The sequence below is a fragment of the Strix aluco genome, chromosome 4 (assembly GCF_031877795.1).
Source record: "Strix aluco isolate bStrAlu1 chromosome 4, bStrAlu1.hap1, whole genome shotgun sequence".
Taxonomy (NCBI): domain Eukaryota; kingdom Metazoa; phylum Chordata; class Aves; order Strigiformes; family Strigidae; genus Strix; species Strix aluco.
The window spans coordinates 78412947-78436916 of NC_133934.1; the positions used below are offsets into that span (position 1 = coordinate 78412947).

At 39.9% G+C, this 23970-nt stretch overlaps 2 protein-coding genes across 8 annotated transcripts in view; one reads left to right on the forward strand and one right to left on the reverse strand.

Moving 5' to 3' along the window:
- Positions 1–531: 531 nt before the first annotated feature.
- Positions 532–13295, forward strand: SCOC (short coiled-coil protein). Of its 4 annotated transcripts, none has more exons than XM_074823699.1 (4): positions 532–666; positions 10116–10187; positions 10292–10375; positions 10938–13295. In XM_074823699.1, the coding sequence occupies exons 1-4, from the start codon at positions 567–569 to the stop codon at positions 11078–11080; spliced, it is 399 nt and encodes a 132-aa protein (XP_074679800.1). In that variant the 5' UTR covers positions 532–566; the 3' UTR covers positions 11081–13295. The 4 variants fall into 4 exon arrangements, with proteins under 4 accessions (XP_074679800.1, XP_074679799.1, XP_074679801.1 ...); XM_074823698.1 differs by having other exon boundaries at positions 588–666; positions 10113–10187; XM_074823700.1 differs by lacking the exon at positions 532–666 and adding an exon at positions 9313–9396.
- A 1136-nt stretch (positions 13296–14431) lies between these two features.
- The window catches only part of CLGN (calmegin), a 32314-nt gene continuing 22775 nt past the window's right edge, over positions 14432–23970 (reverse strand). For 3 of the 4 annotated variants that reach the window (XM_074823693.1, XM_074823695.1, XM_074823696.1), the window contains 5 exons: positions 23294–23413; positions 22979–23114; positions 21047–21124; positions 18338–18429; positions 14432–15823 (listed from right to left, as the gene is read on the reverse strand). In XM_074823693.1, coding sequence (XP_074679794.1) covers positions 15743–15823; positions 18338–18429; positions 21047–21124; positions 22979–23114; positions 23294–23413 — 507 coding nt within the window. In that variant the 3' untranslated portion in view covers positions 14432–15742. The remainder of the gene's footprint in view (positions 15824–18337; positions 18430–21046; positions 21125–22978; positions 23115–23293; positions 23414–23970) is intronic. The other variant, XM_074823694.1, reaches the window with a different exon arrangement.

Sequence of the window (23970 nt, forward strand, 5' to 3'; positions counted from 1 at the left end):
TCTTTCCTCCTTCCCATCTACTGCCAGAGAATGTCACATGCTCACTTACTTAACTTCACTTGTTCACATTATCTGATTGGTTTTGATGCAACTGTTCATGTAAGTAAAATTACTCACATTCCTACATAGTTGAAGATTACATTTTAAATTTGCTGCTCCCAAATCCGCCCATTGCACTTGTTTGGACTGTAAGTGACATTTTTTTAACACTAAGTTACTTTCCCTCTTTTCTCTATCAAAAAGACCTCCCACAGGAACCCATACACAGCCCTAGAGAAAATCAAGAACAACAAGAAGCCAGCTAGGTGAATACACAGTTCTTTCACAGAAAGAGCCCGCAATAACAGTGTTTGCTCAGCACATGACTGACGAAGCTGTTAGAACTCAGAAACCTTCTAGCTTTACAATTTCCGGAAAAGAGCTCAAGGTTCAGATGAAATACCACACAGGGTAAGACATGCGTAGTTGCCAACAGTATGCAATAACACCTGTGTGTTGGACTCATTAAAGATTTAACCAGAGAAGTCACGTGCACACTGAAAAATGGCTGACAACTGCCATGCTTAATGCACGTCTCAAAAACTTTGAAAAAAGGAAGCACAATGGAGTTACCTTTGGATGAGGAGGATGGCACTTTCACCAACATTTCTTTGGCAGATGATTCAGGTAAGAAACTACAGTAATCTACCGATACAATACAAATTCCACGGGGTGAATAATAGTACTGGGTGAGCACATGAATATGTAGATCCTAATTACCAGGTACAATGTATTTTTAGCAAATGCCCTCAAGTAAACTTTTCTATCTGTGTAGTTGAATAAGCCTTGTGATTAGTTAAGAATTAAAATTTTGGGGGTATGGAGGCTACCACAGCTTTCATGTGGTTATATACATTTGTCATCTGACCACATACAGCCTTTCACCCTTCAGAAAGAAAAAGTTACAGAAATGTTTACTCAGTAGTTACTACTATCAAAGAAAATATAGATAATACTGGCCTTTCCTCCTGAATATGGAATGATAATCTTTTTGACATACTCTAGTGAGAGCTCACAAGAAATGATGCAAATTAATTGGTAATGGAAATAAGCTGATCCATTTAGATCCCCACTATTAAGCATTTAATTGTGTTAAAAGAAACTACAAAAGCAAAAACTGACTCTCCCCTACCAGCCCTTCTAGCTTATGGAATAAAAATTATTTGGAATGGGAAGTAGGATAGTTCTACATACTAGAAAAATGAAGTAAGTTAATATGAATTGATAATAAATTATTTAGAAAGGTGTGGCCAGAGTATCAACTTGATCATGTCAGCATGGCTGCCATACAGCTGTGCTAATTTACACTACCTAGGAATCTGGATTGCTTATTAATGGATAATACAAGTCCTATTCCCCCCCCCCCCCTTTTTTTTTTTTTCAGCATAAAGAATGTTTTGTACATGCTGTCTTTACCTCATATACCAAAAAAACACCCATGGAGTTGATCTTATTTTTAGAACAGTATTTTCTAGCAATTTCCTATTAGTGTGATGGTGCTGAACTGCATGTCTGAATGCACTTTGTTTATACAGCATATAGCCTAATGACACCAAAATGTGGTTGACCTCAACTATTCACAAGAAGATAAACAGGCAGACCTTGGTCCCAGTTGTGCAGTAATGAAGGGTTCTCTTGACAGTGAATCTCACTCTTTCCCTGTAGCAAGGTGTAGAACTGTTTCATGACTTGCTGCACAGCTGATAACGCGGCAAGAACAGATGAAGGGCAGCATACAGTGGCAAGATTGTCTAGTTTTTGTACAGCATCCAGAAGTAGCTGAGTTAGGGATGACTCCATAATACTGGATGGGTTTGAATCTGCTCTCTCGTACAGATGGGTGGTTTTGCCATATTGCTTTCTCAGTCTTTCAGAAGATGTCAAGTCGCTTTCTTTAGGAGGCAAACACCCACCAGACTCCTCTACTACTCTAACCTCAGCACCCTCGCAGCTTGAAAAATGTTAATATGTGTGAGAAAACAGAGGCATAAAGTTAAAAACTCTCTCATTCAGGCACTGACACTGGATACCAAGTCAACCTGGGCATTCAGGGCTTGATACTCACCAATGGCAAGCCCTGACAGATGTCACTGCTTTAAAAGTAGCTGCTCAGCAACAGTGCAAACAAGACTACTCCACCTCAGAAACTGAGCACCTCAAATTTACTAGACTCTTGACTGCAGTAACACATCCAAGGTCAGAGAAAGGTCATGTTCACAACACAGAGAAGACTATAAACAAGGCTTCTTTATGCAAGATCTGCTACCAATATCAGAGTAGTAGTGAAGAGGTGGGGACAGTCACTCAAAAGTAGAGAGATAAATTCAGAGTAACCGAGTGACATTTTCAGGCAAGCTTTTAGCTTGAAGGCATAGAGGGAGAATACAGTAAGATTCATGGTGAACATGGTAACCCTGGTCCATTTCTTCTGCCAGAGGGCAACACTTGGAGGCAGGAGAGAAACCTATAAGAAAATTCCTAACCTATAATAGGAAGAAACTATCATATACTTTGTAGGAAACAGTCTTCCTCATCTCTCCCAGTTGAAGTTAAGACTAATTACAGTAACCGGAGCACAGAAACTAACAGACAGAATGGGCCTTATAGCTGTTAACTGTAAGGCTGCAGAAGAACATCAATTCCAGAAGAGCAGAAAAAATAAAAAAAAACTTTTACATGGTGAGAGAGAAAAAGATTCCTTAGGGTGGACAACAGCAAGTTCAAGCAAGGAATAAGGAAACCAGACTTGCAATATGATGATCATAAGTGGACTTTGCCTGAGGATGACCTGATGTTTTAGAAACAAGTGTTCCGTAATTAAATTTTAAGTAGGATCGCAAAGATGCACTGGTTTTAATGAATTCTAGTACATTTGTAATTGCATAAGGCTTTCCCCCATTTCTTAAAATGTACTGGAAAGGATACTAAACAGACAAGTAGAACAACACACTATGTATGTACAGTCTGAAGCATAATCAGAATACAGTCTTCACATCAAAGTTTCTTTAGTACAGTGAAAAGCCATTGTGGCAAAGCAACAGGGGTTACTGAGCCTGATTAACTGAGTGTGATGCATGAATATTTAATAGCTACTGCTCTTTCAAACAGCAGCGTTTCCCTATTAAGTACACAGGTATTAAAAATAAATAATTTCCATGCAAATCAAGATGAACACAAAATGCTAGCAAGACAGAAACTTCTCGCTAAGTATTTTAATAGCAATATCAAAAGCATATGGAATCAAGGAAAGCATTCATTAACAGCATTTGTGAAAATATTTTCACCTTTAATGAAAGAAATACCTTTTCATTTAGAAATTCGTAGCACTTGATAAAGTTCCCTCAAAAAATTAACTACTCAAACAAAAACTCAGAGGAAATGGAACCAAAAATAAAACAAACCAGTGAGATGATGCCCAACAGCTGCAGAAACTTCTGTATTGTTCTTCTGATCAATGCTCTGTAAGTAAATCAAGGCTCTCTTTCTTCATTGTAAAGAACATAGAAATTCTCTTACTCTTTTCTCAAATACGCTTTCCTGAAAGCCAACATTAAGGACTACGTTTCTCACATAAAACCCTCCTTTCAAAAAGCAGATACAAACCTCTAAATGTTTAGGCCTAACTTACAGAAAGCCAAAACAGTTTTTCATCTCATTAAGTTACCAGTAAAGCTTTATGTAACCTTGCTAAGAAGTCCTTCCACAAAATTTGGTGGCAAACCTATAGCTGATGATTACAAGGAGGATCAAACTGTTAACAGGACAACATTATGTCATATATGTTGATATCCGCAGCCTAAAGCTGCAAAGAGTTCAGTTGCTCAGTCTGTTAAAAAATGAATTTTTGTGGAATCAGAGTAGAAATAAGAGCATTTGCACTCATGCAAAATCTTGCGAAAGATAGGACACAGTTACATTAGAAGGCAGGCCTCTTCAGGATTAAAGAAGAAAATATGACTTTCTAAGGCTTTCTTTTTGTATATTTTCTAAAGAGACTGGATTTTTTTCCCCAACCGTATGCTCACAGGTTATGTCGTCTGATGAGGTGCCATTCTCATTCAGGACCTAAGGCACTACCAAAACATGCACAATGAGTAAGGACACAGACAATAGTTAGACCAATGTAAGACAGAATAGCTGCTCATTTTGTATAATTTGATTTGGTTGGAAAAAGGGCAAACTAAGAACTACTCAAATTCTGCATTTGACAGTGGTCTGTAAATTTGCACAAGGATGTGTACAAGGCCACAAAAGACTTTTGAGCTTACTTGGAAAAAGTAACAAGAATTGCAAAGAATTCTGGTGTAAAGCAACATTACTTGAAAAAAACTTCTCAGAGTCTGTCTATCATTTCCACGGAGAAACAGAGTGATGAAGATTTGATGTAAAGGGTCTTGCGAGTTAGTATCTCAAGGAAAAAGAATTAAGCCATTTGTATTCCTTTTTGTCTTTTTCTTTGTGGCAATAATTAAAGGAGAAAACAGTACAGTTCAAATAGCAAACTCATCTCAGAAATACGTACAATACCTTCTTCTGTTAGTGAAAAGGAGAATACATTTCTATTCTAGTGGTGAACAGTGAAGCCTCTGTCATCAGTCGGCTTACGCAGGCGCCTCTAGCGCCTGTAACGTTGCCAGAAAGGAAGTGAAAGGCTTGTTGGTTTGCACTGTGTACCATGGAGAAAACAGGGTGTACACCAGCATTTTAGAAATAAAATGTCTGAAAATGTTTGTCATTAGCAGCAATGACTTAGAATCTGAGTAGAGAGTAATAAAATTCTCTTCTGTAGCTTTGTAACTGTACACACATATGCATTCAGGTAAACTATTCGTGATGCTTTATATCCCAGGCAGATTGTTGCTATTTTAAGCAAAAAATGTTCTTTCAGTGAAACTGAATAATTACTTTTGCCTTCAACTTCAGCTAGTTTTAGGAAAGCTTAATTGGAACTTAGGATACAAGTATAGATAATTGCATTTGTCAAGTGAAACGTGTTGTTCCTATAAATTTAATATAGATGACAATATTATGAATGCCTTCTCTGCTTTAACTAAATGCCTTAGAAAATATAAATTGAATTAGTAAGAAAGAAAGGGATTAGCACCTGTTCGTAGTGACATCCAAGTCAGTTTTGACTTTGGGAGCTCTGACACATTGCTGAAAACTATGAGCTCTCTTTATAACTCTGCATTCAGAAAATCCGCTTACCTGAAGCAAGTGATCTAGTGTGTAATGTAAGAACAGTTGAATAAACCAAACTGTGGAACGGTGTATAAGTATTTCCAGTAATGAAGAGAATTCTCTTATTTGTTCTTTTAAACTGCAGAGTGGCTATTGTGATGTTGTTATGCTGCTCCACAGAAGAAAATAATCAATTTCCAGCCTTTGTGAATATTACATCATTTTCTTGATAAGGTATACATTCTCTAGAGTAGAGAGCAGTGAGTTTGTAAACAAAACTAAAAAACCTCTGTGAACACAGGTTGTGCCCAGTCTCTCAGCCTTGAGCTGCATATTCCAAAGACTCAGAGTAATCAGCCACATAGCAAAGTTGACTGAATTGCTCACACTTACATGTAATTAGTATTTACCCCACTAATTTTGCCCCTCCTGGTGAGTGGGGAAACCACAGAGAAGCAAATGCTGCCAGATCCCTGTCAAACCAAAGCCAGTCTTCAGAAGGATTGTTTCAGGTTCTCCTGGGAACAGTTCCCAGACAAGACTTGCCATGCTAACAATTTACAGAACAAAGAAATTACAATTTCTAACACAAGAGTTAACAAAATACTACAGGCTGATAAAAGCAAGAATTGTTATACAAGGGCTTGGATTGGCCACCTCCAGCCAAAGGGGACACCAAGCACACCCCTAAAATGCAAGGTACTCTTTTGTTACTCTACACACATGCATAGGTATGTCTTCCCTGGGACACATTCTGTGTTATAAAAGGAATCTTATTGTTTGGGATATACTCTAAATCCCTAAAGCTTCAAATTTAAAGCGCACAACAAATTTCATTGATGATATATTACCCAGTGCAAGGCAGGTGAGGTAAGGAACTTGAAAAACAAATAGGCAAGTCATGTGATATGCTGAACTTCTGTTGTTCTGGTTGATTTCTCATACAAAATACTTAGGGCTGTGGGCTTTTTTTTTTTTTCTGTGGTGTGTTGGTTTTGTTTGTTTGTTTGTTTATATCTGGCAATGCATCAGATATTTAGAATCCTGGGATTGGCTTCTTTGCACTGGAAAATAGAGGGAGGGTTAGGAAAGCAAACATTTTTAAGGGAAAGCAAGATGAGCTAGGTGTTCTCTCTGTGGAATTTGTACCCAGCAGCATCAATCCAACAGTCTTGGTCCCTGGACTGGGCAGACCAGGGCTGTGCATGGCAGGGTTGCTCCCTGCTAGCTCAGCACTTAGGTATACTTGCCTTGGAAATCCGGGGACAAAGGACAGGGAAAGAAAAAAGTACCATGCATGGATCTTGGCAGGATAAGGAGTTGGGATATAACCAGGTCACACAGAAACAGTTCCTAAATGCTGGGGCCCAGGAGCACAGGCCAGCTGCACAATTTCAGATATTAGGGTAAAGGGATTCATAGCAGGCACTTACAGTAGGAAGATGCATTGTGGGAGACCCAATACATCCACGTACACCATGGTACAAACCTAAGGAAGCACCTGTGCAACTGTTTAACACTAACCTAGTCACAGACAGCACCGTGTAGACTAAAGACACCATCTGTTCTCTGCTGACAGCCCCTCTGCAATGATAACAGCAGGGGCTCAGATAAAGACAATTTTCTCTAAAGGAAAACCAAAAAAACTCTCACACAGGTTAACCTCTGAAAAAGACTTTCAGCCTGGTGCTCAAGCTCAAACACCAGAGTGAAGAATCAAAAGAAAATACCACAGTGAGAAACCACAAGCATGCAAAGTAGAATGAACCCTCAACAGCATACATACCAAAAAGGAAATGGTAGGTAAACCAGCAACTCTTGGAATTACTACTCTGTTTTGGCTACAACAGCATAGGAGCCAATATGTCTGGTTTCCATGCCATCCCACAATTTAACATCAAGGATTTTCCAACTTTGCTCATTTTGGGACAGTTTAGACAATAACCTGCAAATGTAATGGGTGAGCAAAGTAGAATTTCTGCAGCAGAGAGGTAAATTTCCCCAAGATTAGCCTGCAATATTTTTTCCCCCCCCCTCTTATAGTATAAAACACAGCAAGTTCTTCACCAGGTAAGCAAGCTTTCCACCTACCTGTATCCACCTGCAGACTCTGGCCATATTTTTTCCCCATCAATCAGCTGCTGGAGACTGTCTTGCTAGAAAGAATTATGAGAACCTGTTGGTTACCAGGCTTGCCACCTAAAGAGTGCAGCAAGCAAGATTGTAACAGGATGAGAAACACCTGTCATTTTTAAAACAGCAATCAAGGAGAGTTACTAACAAGCTCCTAAAGCCCAGCCACCACCTGGAAGGACTGCCTGCAGGGATACGGAGGATGACTAAGTTAAAAATGCCTTTTGTAGAGAAGGTGACATACTTTTAAGTGAAACAGCTAAGGGAAGTGAAAACAACAGACTTGTTTTCCAGTACAAACAGCCTGCAGGGCTCTAATTAAAATAGGTTTTCATAACTTGAACAGCATCCAGTCTAATCTGAATTTATCTGATTGTGAGGTTAAAAATGTTATTAACACAATGTTAATAATATTGTGGAGGCACCCAGAAGATGTAGATATTAGAAATACATACTTTCTGCAGCATATTAAAAAAAAATACAGCAGAGGGCACACTTCCGAAATGCCTTATCTCCCTGAGGGTCTACACAGATGAAATTATTTATTTATAGCTGGATATATTCCTGTAACATACAGATACGATTTGGCTATATTTCACTGCAACATACGGTTCAAGCTGCATAGTACCTATAAAGATACTACAGGTTATGTGGTGCAGTTGCTTCAGCGAAGCCACTAAAATTAGGTCAGGTCCTGCATGTTGCCTTTAGTGTGGCTCATAGACCATCCTGAGGTTCAAAGGGAACAGCACCCTGTGCACCATGTTCTGCAAGGGTTGTTCCTGCCCAGGAACTGGGGAAGCAGGACAGGCAGAAGCATTGGTTTGGAGCTATTGAGCCTGGCTAGGTGAGAGCAACTCCGCAAAGTCGCTTGGTATGATCTCTAATGCTGTAAGATCCAGAAGCAAGGCGTTAAATCACAGGTTTCTCAGTCTAGGCGCTGCTGTGCAGGAGGTTTATTGATCTGCCAGATTTATGGGGTGCTGAGCTGGAGCCTGCAAACCCTGCTGGACTCTGGCTGGGAGTCTCCTCTCCAGGAGCTCCACTTGAGAGCACCTGAGGGTGAACTGCCACCACACACACACATGCTTGGTTTTCTTGAACCTTCCTCAGGCTTTGCCACCCTGCCTAAACCCGCAGGAGTTACACGCTGGAGAACACCAGAACACAACACAGAGCGACCACCCAGGGGCTGAGGGCCACCACGCTAACAGTGGCGCTCACTGATGAGCACAACACACCTTTAACAGAAAAACACAGAATCACAGAACCATCTAGGTTGGAAAAGACCTTGAAGATCATCCAGTCCAACCATTAACCTAACACTGACAGTTCCCAACTACACCAGATCCCTCAGCACTGTGTCGACTCCACTCTTAAACACCTCCAGGGATGGGGACTCCACCACTGCCCTGGGCAGCCCATTCCAACACCCGACAACCCCTTCTGGAAAGAAATACTTCCTAAGAGCCAGTCTAAACCTTCCCTGGCGCAGCTTGAGGCCATTATCTCTTGTCCTATCACTTGTTACTTGGTTAAAGAGACTCATCCCCAGTTCTCTGCACCCTCCTTTCAGGTAGTTGTAGAGGGCTATGAGGTCTCCCCTCAGCCTCCTCTTCTCCAGACTAAACCCCCCCAGTTCCCTCAGTAAGACATGTGCTTCAGAAACGCTGATATTCATTTAACTGCGGACTTACTAGTTACTTCCATCACTTCATCTGCAGTTCAGTGGGACTTAGGGGGAAAGGACCGCGTAGGGTTTAACGAAACGCCTAAAGGCGGGCTGAGGCGCCACAAGCTCCCGGGGCCGTGAAGGGGCAGCGCTGCGGGGCGGGGCCCGGCCGCTGGGGGGGGCGGGGTCTCTCTCCCCCGTCAGGGCGGTGCTGGGGCCCCGCCCCGCCGCGCCCATTGGCTAACGCCGGCGCGGCCGCGCCCGCGCGCGCGCAGGGGCAGGCGCCGATCAGGCAGCGCATGCGCAGTAAGGAGCGCAGAGCTGCGGCCGGGCCGGGGCGCGGGGCGCAGCCCGCAGGGAGGCGGCGGCAGGTGAGGAGGCGGGACGGGACGGGACGGGACGGGGCGAGGCGGCCGGGCCCTGGCGGCTGTGGGGAGGGTGCTTTAGGCCGCGGGGCTGCCGGCGGCTCCCGGAGGGTCCTGCGCCGAAGCCCTTCGCGGTGCTGACAACCCCCCTCCCCCCCGCCCTCACCCTCCGGCCCGGCCGGCGGTTCCCGGTAGCGGGTCCGGCGCCCAGGCGCTGCCGTTAACCGTTGCGGTTCCGTCCCACAGCAAAGGGCGGGGATGCTGAGGTGGGGTGGCGGAGGAGGCGCTGTGAGGTGCAGGGGACCCGAAACACGCAGGTCCCCGTGGGCCTGGCGTCCGCGACGCGGTTGCCCGTGATAACAGCGAAGGGGGGTGGACAATGAAGGGGCCCCTCTGCTTCTGTATTTCTTTAATAGCCAATTCCAGAAAGATCGGTGCTGAGAAGGCGGCAGTTGCATCATTGAAACATTGGGTTATTTTATGCATTAGTAATTTAGATCAGTTATTTTTGTAAACTGAAGCATAGTTGCTTGAAGAATCCTATGTACATCCCACATAAAGCTCTAGGAAAAATAAGTAAGAATGTTAAAAAAATGTTCTGCCTTAGGCTTAAGTGCCGGCTTTTCAACACCAATTAGACAAATGCATCTAAAATGCAAATATAAAGACAGTTATGTTAATGCTTGTCTCAGTCATCATCTTTTTTTTTTTTCTTCTTTAAGCAGAGCATCTCTCAGGAATACTCTCTTCAAAAGTGGAAAGAGCCCATTCTACAATGATGAATGCTGACATGGATGGTATAAGTTCTTAATGTTCTCGTTCTTCATTTTTATTTTTTTCTACTTAATATAATTTCCAGGTGTTACAGAGGTTGCATTAAAACTCATGTGATTTATTGCAGCTGTTGAGGCTGAGAATCAGGTGGAATTAGAAGAGAAAACACGGCTTATTAATCAAGTTTTGGAACTGCAGCACACACTTGAAGGTTAGCAGTTTTAACACATCAGATTTTTTTTACAAGCACACAGTAATAAGCAAAAGAGAACCTTACTGTTCTACCCTACTTTAGTCAAAGTATCGAGAAGTATGTCACACTGTTGAAGGTACATAAAGTCTCAGAACTATTTTTTTTTCTTATGCAACATAATATTTGCTCAACTGTCATAATACACATCAAGCAGAAGAGGCAATACAGTTAACTTGCCCAGGCTCATTAGTTGACATACATCTTTGAGTCTGCTCATCGCTGAACTTTTGTTTCCAAATAGTTTAGTTTGCAATAGCTTAGTTCAAAAATTCAAGAAAAGAATAAAGATACAGACTAACAGTAAGTTTGTGTAACAAGTTTGTCAAAATACTATACTGCAAAATCATACAGGAAAAATGGGCTTTAGATAAAACTTGTGGGTAGCACAGTGTTTTAGAAGATAATACCTTATGGTAGTGTTCCTGCATTAAAAGTGAGAGAAGTGTGATATAGGCACATAGAACATTCATTACTGTATGCAATAGTGTCTAATACTTTTCTTATAATATCACCTTCACAGATCTCTCAGCACGAGTAGATGCTGTTAAGGAAGAAAACTTGAAACTGAAATCAGAAAACCAAGTTCTTGGACAGTATATAGAAAATCTGATGTCAGCATCTAGTGTTTTCCAAACAACTGACACAAAAAGCAAAAGGAAGTAAGGGTTGACTCACAGATGATGTCATTGTATTGCTGCTGTCTTTTTTTTGTTTTAATTGGCATAGGCTACATGAGCTAAAATACCTTAGTTTGTGGCTTTACTGGATACCTGAAGATTATAAACTTTGGTGATAAACAGAATTAAGAACATTGTCATGAACAGAAGACATAAGTTTGTGTATTGTTAAGATTAAGCAATGTGCAACTGTAGTGTAGAGACTTACTAAACTTTCATATTTGTTTTAAAAATGAGCTTATCTTGTTAAAAAATTGGATTCAGTTTGTCAGGTTAAACAAAAATCTGTTGGCACTCTTTGAGGTCTTAGGGTAGTGTTCTTGACTAGCAGAATAATAGTTATAACATTGTGTTGAAACCTTATTTAGTAAAAATATTCAAAGTCTAATGGCATCACCTTTTTCACTTAAAATACATTTAGATTACTGCACAGTACTGTCCATAGCTCTGCAAAACAACTTCAAACAAAAACCTATAAACCAGTTAAGAATTTCTATGAAGTAATAATAGTATGACATTAGTTGCAGGGCTTGTGTACAGAAAAACACTTAAGATTTTTTGGGGAGGGGTAGGGTAAGAGAAGAGGAATAGGGATAAGCAATTTACATCAGGGAAGTACCAAACTGATGCAGTACCAGTGTTTGTAGTTTGTAAGATGTACACTTCATACCATTTTCACCTTCCCGTTTCCTCAAAGAGTGATCAGGCACAGTATGATGTATGATCTTCCTGAAGTTTTTCAGTTGTGTGATGAAGAATTAAATAAAAACCTGAGTAGTAAGCTTTACAGAAACAGGTCAGCAACGTTCCTCGTGCTCATTATAACCAGTCAGCAGTGAGGAACTGAGAGCAAGTTTTTCCTTGCCACCTTTTACTTTCCTCCTGAAGTGCCAAAATTGTCTTTGCTTCAGGCCTTAGAGCATCTGCTTTCCTGCCCCAGAGCCTAAGCTTGTGAAGTACCTCGAGGCACTGCATGAAAACATCTGAGGCAGAAGATTGCAGTGGAACAAAGGTGGCTTTTGCCTCTTAAATCTGTGCTGCTCTGAGCAGTGCCAAGGTGTGCTGTTTTTTACTGGCTTGGCTGTTTGTTAGCAGGTTTTGTAAAGGAGCTCAGCCCAGATTATGGGCCTGAGCACTTCCCATAGAGGCAGCAGGTCTAGATTAATCAGTATTAAGGGAGAGCAGAAGCTGAAATACAAACGATGCAAGTTTTAGCAGTACTCAGTTGCATCCATTTCATCTTGCCATACAGCAGCATCGCAGACTTAATTATGGATGTTACCTAGAACTGAGGTCTGTCTCTTCAGTCATGAAGCCATTATACTTTACCTTTTAACAAAAGGAAACCAGTAGTTCAAGGATCTCTTTCAGCCTTGCTGTGATGAATTACATAAAATAAAGCTGCAGGAACTGAATGAGTGGATGTGATAGAATAAATCTTTCTCAAACCCCAAGTTTCTTGGCAGCTAAGCACTACTGTGTCTCAAGTGTAAGCTGACATTGTGAGGTTCCCCCTCCCAAAGTAGAGGTTTCCCATTTCTCCCTATTTAAGATGACTGTACAGCACTCACTGGAGTGTCAGCAAAGGAAAATGATTGCAAACAAAGCACTAAAAGTTCAGTCTTGAGGGCTGTTCACAAGTTGGAGTCAAGAAACCTGAAGATGTAAAAAGCTTTACCCACCAAGGCACAAATGGCTGATACCATTTGTGTCATGGGGTCCTGTAAACATCCAGAATTATTTTTAATCTTCTATGGACTAGTCTCTCACTTTACTGCCTAGCTGGAACTCTAAATTAATCCAAGAATTGCTAGTAGGTAGAGTAGATCACATGGTTAGTCCAGGGTTTGAGCATTAAAAAAAAGAACAATCACGCCAAGCACTTAAGACTGCACAGCATCACAGCCATCCTAGCTTTAAAGCCATGTCAGCTGCACATCTCCACCTGCACTGTAGGAGATCAAGTAACACCGCATGCGCTTGTTAGACTTCAGCAATTGCCCGAGATCAAGTAGTTTTAAAATCATGGCTTTGTATTGTAAGATTGGATAGTGATATTTTATCCACTGGTATGTATATAGTAGTCATTTCATCGATGTACCATTTTACATCCCACTATTGTGGCCTTCATTTAACTTATGAACATTTTAAAGATGTTGTATTTCTGACTTTACACTAATAAAAACTTTTGATTTGTCTCAGTTTGGTTTAACATTTGTAAACCCTAAAACTTCTTGTAACTATTTGTAGGCAAAAGGTGGAAAAGTAGTAGGGTTTGCCATCATCATCATTATTTCTGCATAGCTGAAGTGACTGAAAGACTCGATGTAATTAGCAAGTATTAAGATTAAACCTGGGTTAACCAACCTATTTTTCAGCAAGCTTCCAGTTCCAGACTCACTTGGTATTTTTACCTGCGAGTTTTACATTTCTGTATACTTTTCTACTGGCTAAAGGAAAAAGATTGGTAGACTGCATCCAGTGTTGTCAAAGCAAAAACTTGTACCTCTCCAAGTGAAAGAACTTTAAGCCAAGTTAGAACAGAGAGATTTTACCTCTTCCTACACAGTGTAGGTAATGAGCTCCACATTAGACAGAAACCAGAATTATTACCTCATCATACCTTCATGAAGGTGGATGCTAACTGAGGAGTAGCTTCAGTTGTAATTAAATAAAAAGGCCTCAGTCCTACTTAGCCTTCCCTGAATATAGAAAATTCTCAGTCTGGGATTTGGAGTCCGGGTTCCAGGTAATCGAAGACCTTAAGTTAGTATTAAAGTGAGATAGACCTTACACAGTCAGTATTATTGCAAACAGCACCCCAGAGTCGTGGCCTCACAAGACCATTCTACCCATAATAAATGGCTCCTTATCTACTGAAGTGAGGTACAAGCAAAGATGTTGATGGGGCATTAAATCGAGACTTTATGGGAACCTTAAGTTCAAAACCCTAAGGGAAGACTAGCATCCCCCCTATGGGGTGACCAGTCCTTGGAGTAACTGTATCACACCAAACAAAAACACCCCCCAAAACAAAAAACAACCCCAAACCACACCTGAATATTGTAATAATTCCAAAAGCCTTTTACGAGGCTCAGACAAGATTCTTTCAAAAGCAGCACTGAAATGCACTCAGTAGCTGTTACTAGCAGGATACTGCCCTGGTAACAACTTCTGTCTATTGCTGAGAGGCCACAGGTAGGAAGAGGAATCTGGAGTCTTCACATCTTACCTTTTGCATGTAGATCCTAAATAGAAGAGGAGGGAACTTGCATTTAACTTTAAAAACAACCTCCCAAAAACCCAAAAGCTAAACAAACAACAAGAGGCCTTTCCATGTAGTTCACACAAAATAGGGTCCATTATAATTAACTTTTGAACACTTCAGCACAAGCACTTGAAGACACTGGCTTCTTCATTAGGGTTAATTAAGCATTCATTTGCTAGGGACTTCCATGGAATCTTTGCTGACTCAGTTTCCTGTGAAAATATTACTTTAAGTGAACTAACATGCCAGGCACAAGGAAATCTGTTAGGTTCCTTATGAATCAATGTATTTCTACTTGTTTTTAATGTATGACTGCTTTTGCTAGCGTTTTACATCCTACTAGTATAGGCAGCTGCCAAGCAGCAAGAGGTTTCTGGTGACTGCAGTTTTATTGTCTGTTTTAATATACAGCTGAACTTTAACAAAAACAAAGTTTCTTTTACAATATGCCGTTTATTTAAACTATGAGAATGCCCAGTTACTCACATCTGTAAAAAACTTAATCCATCAAAAATTCTTATCTATATTAATAAATTTCATGTTAAGCAAGAACTATTAAATATTTTTAGGAGGCAATGTACACATAGCAAGTATTCTATAAACAGATGTTATACAACTCTGGCTTGGAACATGAGAACTATAAAAGTTTGAAAAAATCGTCTGTATGTCACTTCTGCAGATTTGATGCCTGCATTCAAAAGTAAAACAAGTCACAAACTACCACTTGCTCTATAAGTATTCTATTTTAAAATATATCTTAAAAATAAATTACTGTAACCAATGTCTAAAGTGAACAGGTGACCACCCATGTAACAAGGTCAACTAAAATAAATAATTTACATTAAAAATTGTTGCTAGCACTAAATCACCATACAAAAACAATTATTGCATTTAGCTCTGCACAGAAAATACCTTTTCTCATAGCAGCGTGAACTGCTATAGATGCTACAGCTATACTATCATCTTCTTTTAGCTGAAAAGTGTAAACAGCTAATTTTGTGCTAGAGCTGCAAAAATATTATAATTTATTCATATTTTTAAAAAATATTTAGAGGAAGTTTATCTCCAACTAATACTAATTTCTAGGAATCTTCAAATCTTAAGAATCTTCACCTTAAAATCAGTTGGCCAACTTGTAACTTCACTTTTATTCTGAATTTGAAACATCAGCTAACTCCTCACAGATATTATTTCTCCTTAAAAAAGGGAATCAAAGAAGTTTCAGAAGGTTAAAAGAGGTTACAGAATTAAAATAGAAGGTTAAGTACCAATGAGTCCCCCTTTTTCCTTCAAATCTCAGGAACTTGCATGCCATCAGGTCCACTGAAGTGGCATACCAAAAGTTATTATTTAGACCTAAAAATACTAGCTGGAAGTAACTCAGTCCTTTCGTACTCTCCTTTTGCGCACTGATTTCAGTTGACCATCTCCAGAACTTGTGCTTTTATCAGCTTCTTCCACCTGAGGGAAGAAAAAAAAAATCTGCATTAAAATTTTAAACCAATTTTAATTTAATTATTGAAACTGACATGTTACTTTATTCCGCCTCCTGACCACCCCAATCATATCACTAAACGTAACACGTAAGTGATAGGACTTTTTTTTCCACAATACTAATCTAACAATAAAGTGGGTAGAGGACTTTTCCTTTCTATATTCAGAAGGAAGAAATAGTACATCTAAACTGATGTCAGAAATTTGGGTTTGCCCATCTACTCACTGTTTTAAAAGTGGTGACTTTTTGATGAATTTAGCAACATCCTTAAAGTGCATCTTATGCCAATTTTAATTTCCACTTCTTAAGTAAGAAGTATTTAAAACATTCTGACTACTGCCGTTGGAGAGCCACAAATAGAACAAACTGTTCTTAAATCAGATGCGTTCTTCTCAGTTTAAAAGCTATAAGTTTACGGAAGTGCATGAAAAAACCTTCCCAAAACGAACTCCATTCTCAGACAGTGCACTGCTTCCTCACTATCCTGCCTCACCTAACAGCAAGCACCTCATCCTGGAGGAACAGCTCACAGAATGTGGCACAACCGGAGTGAGGACGTGGTATACATGACATCTCCCAAGTAGGTCACTAGCTAACTCATGACAGAAACTTGTACACCCTGAAAACACCCAGAGAAGAGCAAGCCATAACCTTGCTGTGATACTGTGTGATGGCATACAGGCATTCAGATCTTGTTATCACTTTCAGGGAGTCACATGCATCTTAATAGGGTTCATCAGATACTGTATTCCTAGGTAAATGTACAAGGAAAAAAACCCAGCTTCTTACAGGAACAAGACGAAGAACCGAATAAGGGGTAATTAATGAAGAATTTCAGTGCTGAAACAATCACAGAATCATAGAATCATTCAGGTTGGAAAAGACGCTTGGGATCATCGAGTCCAACCATCAGCCCTACTCTACAAAGTTCTCCCCTACACCATATCCCCCGACGTCTCATCTAAACGACCCTTAAACACATCCAGGGATGGTGACTCCCCCACCTCCCTGAGCAGCCTGTTCCACTGTCTGACCATTCTTTCTGTGAAAAATTTTTTCCTAATGTCCAGTCTGAACATCCCCTGTTGGAGTTTAAAGCTGTTCCCCCTTGTTCTGTCACTAATCACCTGTGAGAAGAGACCAGCACCAACCTCTCTACAGTGTCCTTTCAGGTAGTTGTAGAGAGTGATGAGGTCTCCCCTCAGCCTTCCCTTCCTCAAATTTCAATCGCTCCTCACAGAATTTGTTCTCCAGGCCCTTCACCAGCTTCGTTGCCCTCCTCTGCACTCGCTCCAGCACCTCGATATCTCTCTCATACTGAGGTGCCCAAAACTGGACACAATACTCCAGGTGTGGCCTCACCAGTGCAGAGCACAGGGGGACTACCACCTCCCTACTTCTGCTGGTCACACTATTTCTAATACAAGCCAGGATGCCGTTGGCTTTCTTGGCCACCTGGGCACACTGCTGGCTCATGTTCAGCTGCTTGTCAATTAGAACCCCCAGATCCTTCTCTTCCAGACAGCTCCAGCCACACCTCCCCAAGCCTGTAGCCATGCAGGGGGTTGTTGTGGCCCAAGTGCAGGACCTGGCACTTGGTCTTGTTGAAACTCATCCCATTAACGTTGGCCCACTGATCCAATCTATCCAAGTCTCTCTGTAGTGCCTCCCTATATTCAATGCAGCCTCCTGCAAGGTACAGTTTCCTAGAGGAGTTTTATACGAAAAGTGAACATTACATTAAACTCTCCTAATCTGGGAAGGGACTCATTTAGGGAGTGACAAGCACAAAATGACCAACAGAAATACTGTGGGTGGATCTAAAGCATTTCAGACATACCAGAGTTTCTAAATGAAAGGATAATGAGTAGTTGACGAGCAAGAAAAGCACGTGCAAGTTCCATTCTACAGTGTTATTTTCTGAAAAACAGTTTATAGATTATCTGGTGACTGGATTGATATGCACAAGAAAAATGAAACTGCAGGTGCTGAATTCAGAACCAGTATAGTAAATTTTGCTTAAAACCTTATTTTGGAATTAAAACAAAAAAGGTAACTGAAAGCTTAAGGTTTTTCTAGGTCTCACTGAAAGGCTATTCTGTTAGAAGCACATGTTCCATCAATTAAGTTGCACGATAAAAAGCACAACTACTGCAGCACCCAAATTTTCAAGACTTGCAATTCATTTAATAACTGGTTGAAAACTATACTCCTGTGAAAAAGTTTCCTGTTTAGAGACCTGTACAATCACTTCCATACTATACCTGTATTTTACAATAAATATCACGTCCTAGCCAAAGTTACATGGGAAGAGACATGTTTCACAAATCTATATAGAGCATTTGAGGTGTCAAATATAAACACGATTTGTTTCATGGCTCAACAGAAGCAAAACTCTTGTTGTAGGTAACTGGGCTTAGTTAGAAGTGTGATGTTGGACAAGGGCAAGGAGAAAATAAGGGGAAAAAAACCAAACTTACCTCATCTTCTGAACCAGATTTATTTGACTTCACATCTTCTTGACTTCCAACTGCAACTTCATCCTCATCTTCATCATCTTCAACCTCACCTTCTGCAGAAGAAATTAATTTTTCCTTTGTAAACAGAACTACATTCAAAATGAACTATATCCACACACACTAGTAAGGAAAATAAGCTGTTTTCAGTCTTAGAATAAACTGCTTGTTTACAATAACCCATAAAAACATCTTTGTGATACAGAGAGAAGAATTCTTATGAGTTAGTAGAAATTAATCACCAATTTTAACAGCTTCAGCCTAGCCTCTTTTCACAGTAACACATACTCTCTTCAGACTTGTGACTGACTAAAATGTCAACCTTAACCAACTTAAGTTGGTTTCCTTTAGGGAAGTCTTTATATCCAAGTATTGTATTAGGCAGTTTTGAGATCGGAGTCCAAAACAGAACAACTCAGGCATCCCAAATCTGACTTAGATAGTGAAGTACAATATTGCAGATATCAGTCATCCACCATGGGGGATGCCTACATCCCAAGGGCACTCTCTTTTCCAGCAAGGAATTCTTTTGGCATACTGTTTTGGTTGAGGGATAAGCAGCTCTGAGCTTACCCCCCTTCTTATGCCTTACTGCAATGCAGAAACAGGTCAGAAAAGCACCGTACTCCCCTCAGCTCACTCAAAGTACATCCAGCTTGCACTACTAGGATAAAACTATTCACATAAGCAGTAAGCTTTCTATGAGACCTAGTGTCAGTTACACCTTTGAACTAAAAGGGACTGCAGAGGGAAAAAAAAAACCCACCACAAAACCACCCAAGAAAGTACCTTTTTACTCTCCAGAATTTCCCGGACAAACTATAGGCTAAGCAACACAGAGATGGTTTCTATGTTCTGTGGCCATGTCACTGCACTAAACAGCAGTGCATGCATGCACCAAATATTGTGAATTCTAGGCTGCTCTCTGATCAGCACATAGGTTGCACTTGTAGGGTAACCAACTCTCTATATTTTGCATATTTTGTGAAGGAGGCCAGGTATCCAACTGTTTTGATTTCCACTTGGGCTTCAGTACTTACAAGCTGGCACTCCCATGCCTGCATTTTAGGTATCCATGCTCATTATAAGAACTAAACCTCAGCAACCACAGCATGATTCAAAGAAAAGTTACCCGGGTTTGGCAAGTCTCTTCTTTTACTTCAAACTGAGGTCTTGAAGTGAGAATTTCTGGAAATTGAGTACCCTTTGCAATACTTTTTATCAAGAGTAAACAAGAAATCAGATCTAAAAATCTGATAGAAAGGATACAAGATGGCATTTTATATCTTAACAGTCTGCTGGTGGCTCAGTTAAACACAGTAATGAAGCAGTGCTCAATTCTATCCTTGTCAGGTCATGCCTACATTTCATAAGCACTACTTCAGTGTTAAAAAAACAAAACCAAAAAGACAACACTCACACCCACACGCCCAATTCTGTTTCAGCTCAGTAAAACTGAAACAAAAGTAACCACAAATTCAGATGGTGGTCATATACAAGATGCAACTCTCCTGATTCTTGATGAAAAACTAGAAAACCCTGATTTATTAAAATATTTGAGACTTCTGTAGGAGTATCAAAAATTTTGCCTACAGCATAGCTATAAATTGAGCCAAATAGTTTATAACAATTAGTGACACTCTAAGAAATTAGTCTTCCATCTGTAAATATACCTTTTACATGTCTACAATAATGTCTCTGCTATTGTTATCAAAAGGAGAAATATGACCAAAAAAATGGAGGTTGTAGTTTTAGATAGATGTAGACAAAGATTTCTGTTCCAAAAATAAGCCCTTAACAGAAGAGCTTGGCAAAAATTCACAAAGCCTTTGCTCATATTCTGATGAAGAGATCAGAAATCTTAAATGATACAAATCCAGCACCTCCCATAAATACTAATTTCAATAGATGGGAAAAAACCAAAACAAACCACTTCAGACATCAGAAGCGGTAAAAGCCAGAAGTGGACAACTATAGTATTTAAAAATTATTAATTTGAATTTAGTCTAAAATTAATTTAAACAGTATTTCATATAAATTAACGTATAACTTCACAAATAAGGTTCAGACTGTCCCCCTGAAATTCTATTTCTTGGCGACATTCTTTTACTTCCTGAAATATTTTTATAGAGGGCAAGGAAAGCAAGGAGACAAAGCAGATGAGTGGACAAGTCAAGAACACATCATCCTTTAGCAATGCCACAAAAATGAACATAGAACAAAATAAAACAGTAAATCCCATGGAAAATGTCCTTCAAGAAGCAGTCTGCCAGCAACCCATTCTCACTGGAGCCAAAGAAATCTACAAGTGTTTCTGAAATTTGCTATCGTGCCACTTTTTTCTTTTTTTAATGGCCCTATAATAAAATGTGAATGTCAAGTCCTTCAGTATTCCACAGCTCAAACCCTGTTACCTTCAACTCCAGAAAACAAAAAAAGCAGATGACAACTATAAGGTAACTGTAAAAATTATTAGGATCCAAAGAGACTAGTAGAAAATATTTATGACTACAGATACCATACTGAGAAATCTCAACAGAAACTCACATCCATATCTGATGAAAGCTGGCATCCACCAATTTGAAGTTCTACTATCAAGGATGCAGAGGGCAAAAACCAGAAAGGAGACACCATTTTCAAGACCTGGCCCAAATTACTTCCCTTTCCCAGTACCTGAAGGAAGAGCCTCCCTTCCCATCTTCTTTGTATCCTTTATAAGCTCTCTTTTTGTCTCCTCCATTTCTCTTCTCTCTGTAGCAAAAAGAATCAGCAGAAGGAGGCAGAAGACAAATTCTCTAAGGCTTTCAGATACGAAGAGGCAAAAGCGTGATAGAAAAAAAGGGAAGATTTCAACCTGCAAATGTAAAAGGTGGCAGGAATCTAAGAGAAGCTAAGCAGTTCTTACACAAAGAGAAACTGGCAAGTCATATGACAGCAAAGTGCAATCCTTCCCCCTGAAGCCTAGAGTTTACTTGAAAACCTTGGAGTAGTCATACAAAAGCTATTAGTTTTACTCTGTGTTCAGTTTAGTAACTAAAAGTAAAGGTCTAAAATGGAACCTACTTTTGAAACATCATAAACAGCTGTTCTAAGTGGAATTCTTTAAAAGTTGTGGGAGCTAAACAGTGTTCCTCCTCAGTGTTCCAACATTGTTAGAAATAAGGTCCAGGCATTCAAACACACACTTTAACATATTAAGTGATGTATTGTAATTAACTAAATGACTGACTTAACAGGAGAATAATGGCATTCAGGTACCTCGGCCTTGCAACAGTAGCATATAGGTACAAAATGTATCTATGCTCTGCATCAAGACTGCGAGAGACAGATTCTGTAATTCAGAAGCAACAAGCAGGTCAGAAAGAAAATGTAGGAAGATACAATGCTGAAATACTGTATCTACATTTTTTACATTAGCATAAATTGTATGTAGCATAACTAAAATAATTAAATGCCTAGGTAAGGCTCTTGAACGGCACAGCAGATGGACTAAGTTTGGTGTGGCAAGCATCATGCCAACCACCTACTCAGTTCTGTAAGTACTGGCATGGCAACATCTGATGCTGAGTAAGCTTTTAAATCATACAGGCAGAAGCCATCAACACTCATGGAACATAGTGCAGACACAGACAAAACCCACAAAGTTTCAGTCAGCATTACAAAGTGATGTCAGTACTAAGAACAAACAAAATGTCAACCATGAATGTCTGCTAGGTTTCTAACTTTCTATGCCCATCACTTGTCACTTTCTTTGTTCCTACCACGAAAAAGTGAAGTAAGAGGCAGAATCTTGCAGAGGTCTGAGGCTAAGGATTTTCTCACAGAAGTCAAGATAATGTACTATAAGTTAGGTGACTTGCTTTTTATTCATTACCACAGACTCGGGGAATTGCTAACAGAACATCAAAGCCATAGCTGAATAGTACCAGTAATCTTTGATAGAGTAACACAAGAGGATTTTATCCTTGGATGCCAAAGTATAGCTCAACCTACCGAATTTCTCCCTTGGGGCAGCAGGACAGGCCTCTGCAGGCATGCAATGCATTGCTAGAATGCAACACAAAGGAAGCAGCAGACTTCAGGATTTCGAGTCTACTCTATTTTCAGGCTTTAGCAAGAGTTACTAGAATCAGTGACCAAAAGAATAGTTCAAAATACAACCCTCCCACAGAGGAGCAAGCAGACAGACTTACGTTAAAGACTTAAAACTATTCCAGACCCATTTTGAAGACAACAATGTGACTTTAACCACTTCAGGTACATATATCTGAACCATTCAAATGTGTTCAATATATGAAGTATTTAGAAGGGAGAAAATATGCATCACTGTCTACAAACATAAAGAGACTGTTGGAAGCATGTTAAGTTCTTGAAAGGGAAAAAATACTGAGGAAAACCTTACTTTCTGCTTGTAGTTATCAAAGAGCTATTAGCCATGGAATGCCACTTGCTAGAGGTTGTCAAAGAGAAAAAGAAGGCTCAGAGCAAGGCAGATTTTGCATATTCTAAGATAACTGGTTGTAGTTATTAGCAATGCAATCCATGAACTAGTCCTATTCACGTCTTCACATTTCATCAAACTGCAAGCTGGCTTGCTCATCTTACCATCTTCAGCAGTGTCTTCATTTTCTTTTTCTTCTATTTCATCATCTTCTAACTCATCTCTCTCGTATTTTAGTTTTCCCCTTGGAATTGGCTTAGATACATCAAGTTTTTTGAAGTCAATATCTTCATCAGTTTTCTACAAGAAATTAAAAATCAGTTTATATTTAAACTCAAATTAGAATTAAACACAACAACCGGTGTAAGCTAAGTAATATCAGTGGCACATTTAAAGTGCATATTGTTGCACAGATCCTCAAAGTTTTCAAATAAGGTATTAAGAATCAAGCCAATTAAAAATAAGTAAATTTCTCTAACCTTTGTTGGCCAGCAGAACAACACACCTAGACCAACAGGGAGAGCTAACGTCAAGATGTAAAGAACCCAGAGCCATGGGTGGTCTTCGGCAGCAGTCACCAGTTGACTGAACATACCAGGCTATATTAAAAACAATTAAAAAATTGAAAGATTTTGTGTTTACATCCCTCTCAACACTTTGATAATTTTATAAAGTGTACTGTATACATTTTAAGCTTTACATTGCCCAAAGAAAACCTTTCTTTACCTTTGCTTTTTAACGACTAAAACAATACTGGATTTCAATACTAGTAAATTAACAACTTGACAGACTGCAAAGAAATAGCAGGAGCTAAGTAGGAAGGAACAAACCTGGTACTCCAAACATACTAGAGTGGCCACTACTCAGTTTTGTAAAGCAACATTTGGAGTCTTGGTAACCTCACACTTTACACCCATCCCAGCTACTCTATTTTTTCCCCATGCTGTGCTAACTCAACTGAAAGCTCCCAAAGCATCAAGAACCTCAGAGCAGCAGCCAGCCTCCTGAAGAGCAATATCTTGCTCTATCTGTACTACCATGTTCTCTTCTTTGACAGCCAATTATCCAGGGAGTAAACTGTCCTCCCAGCCCAGTTTTGACTTACACAGAAGAGGTAGACAGACAAGTGCCTGGTCCAGTAAGCCCTCTCCAAAAG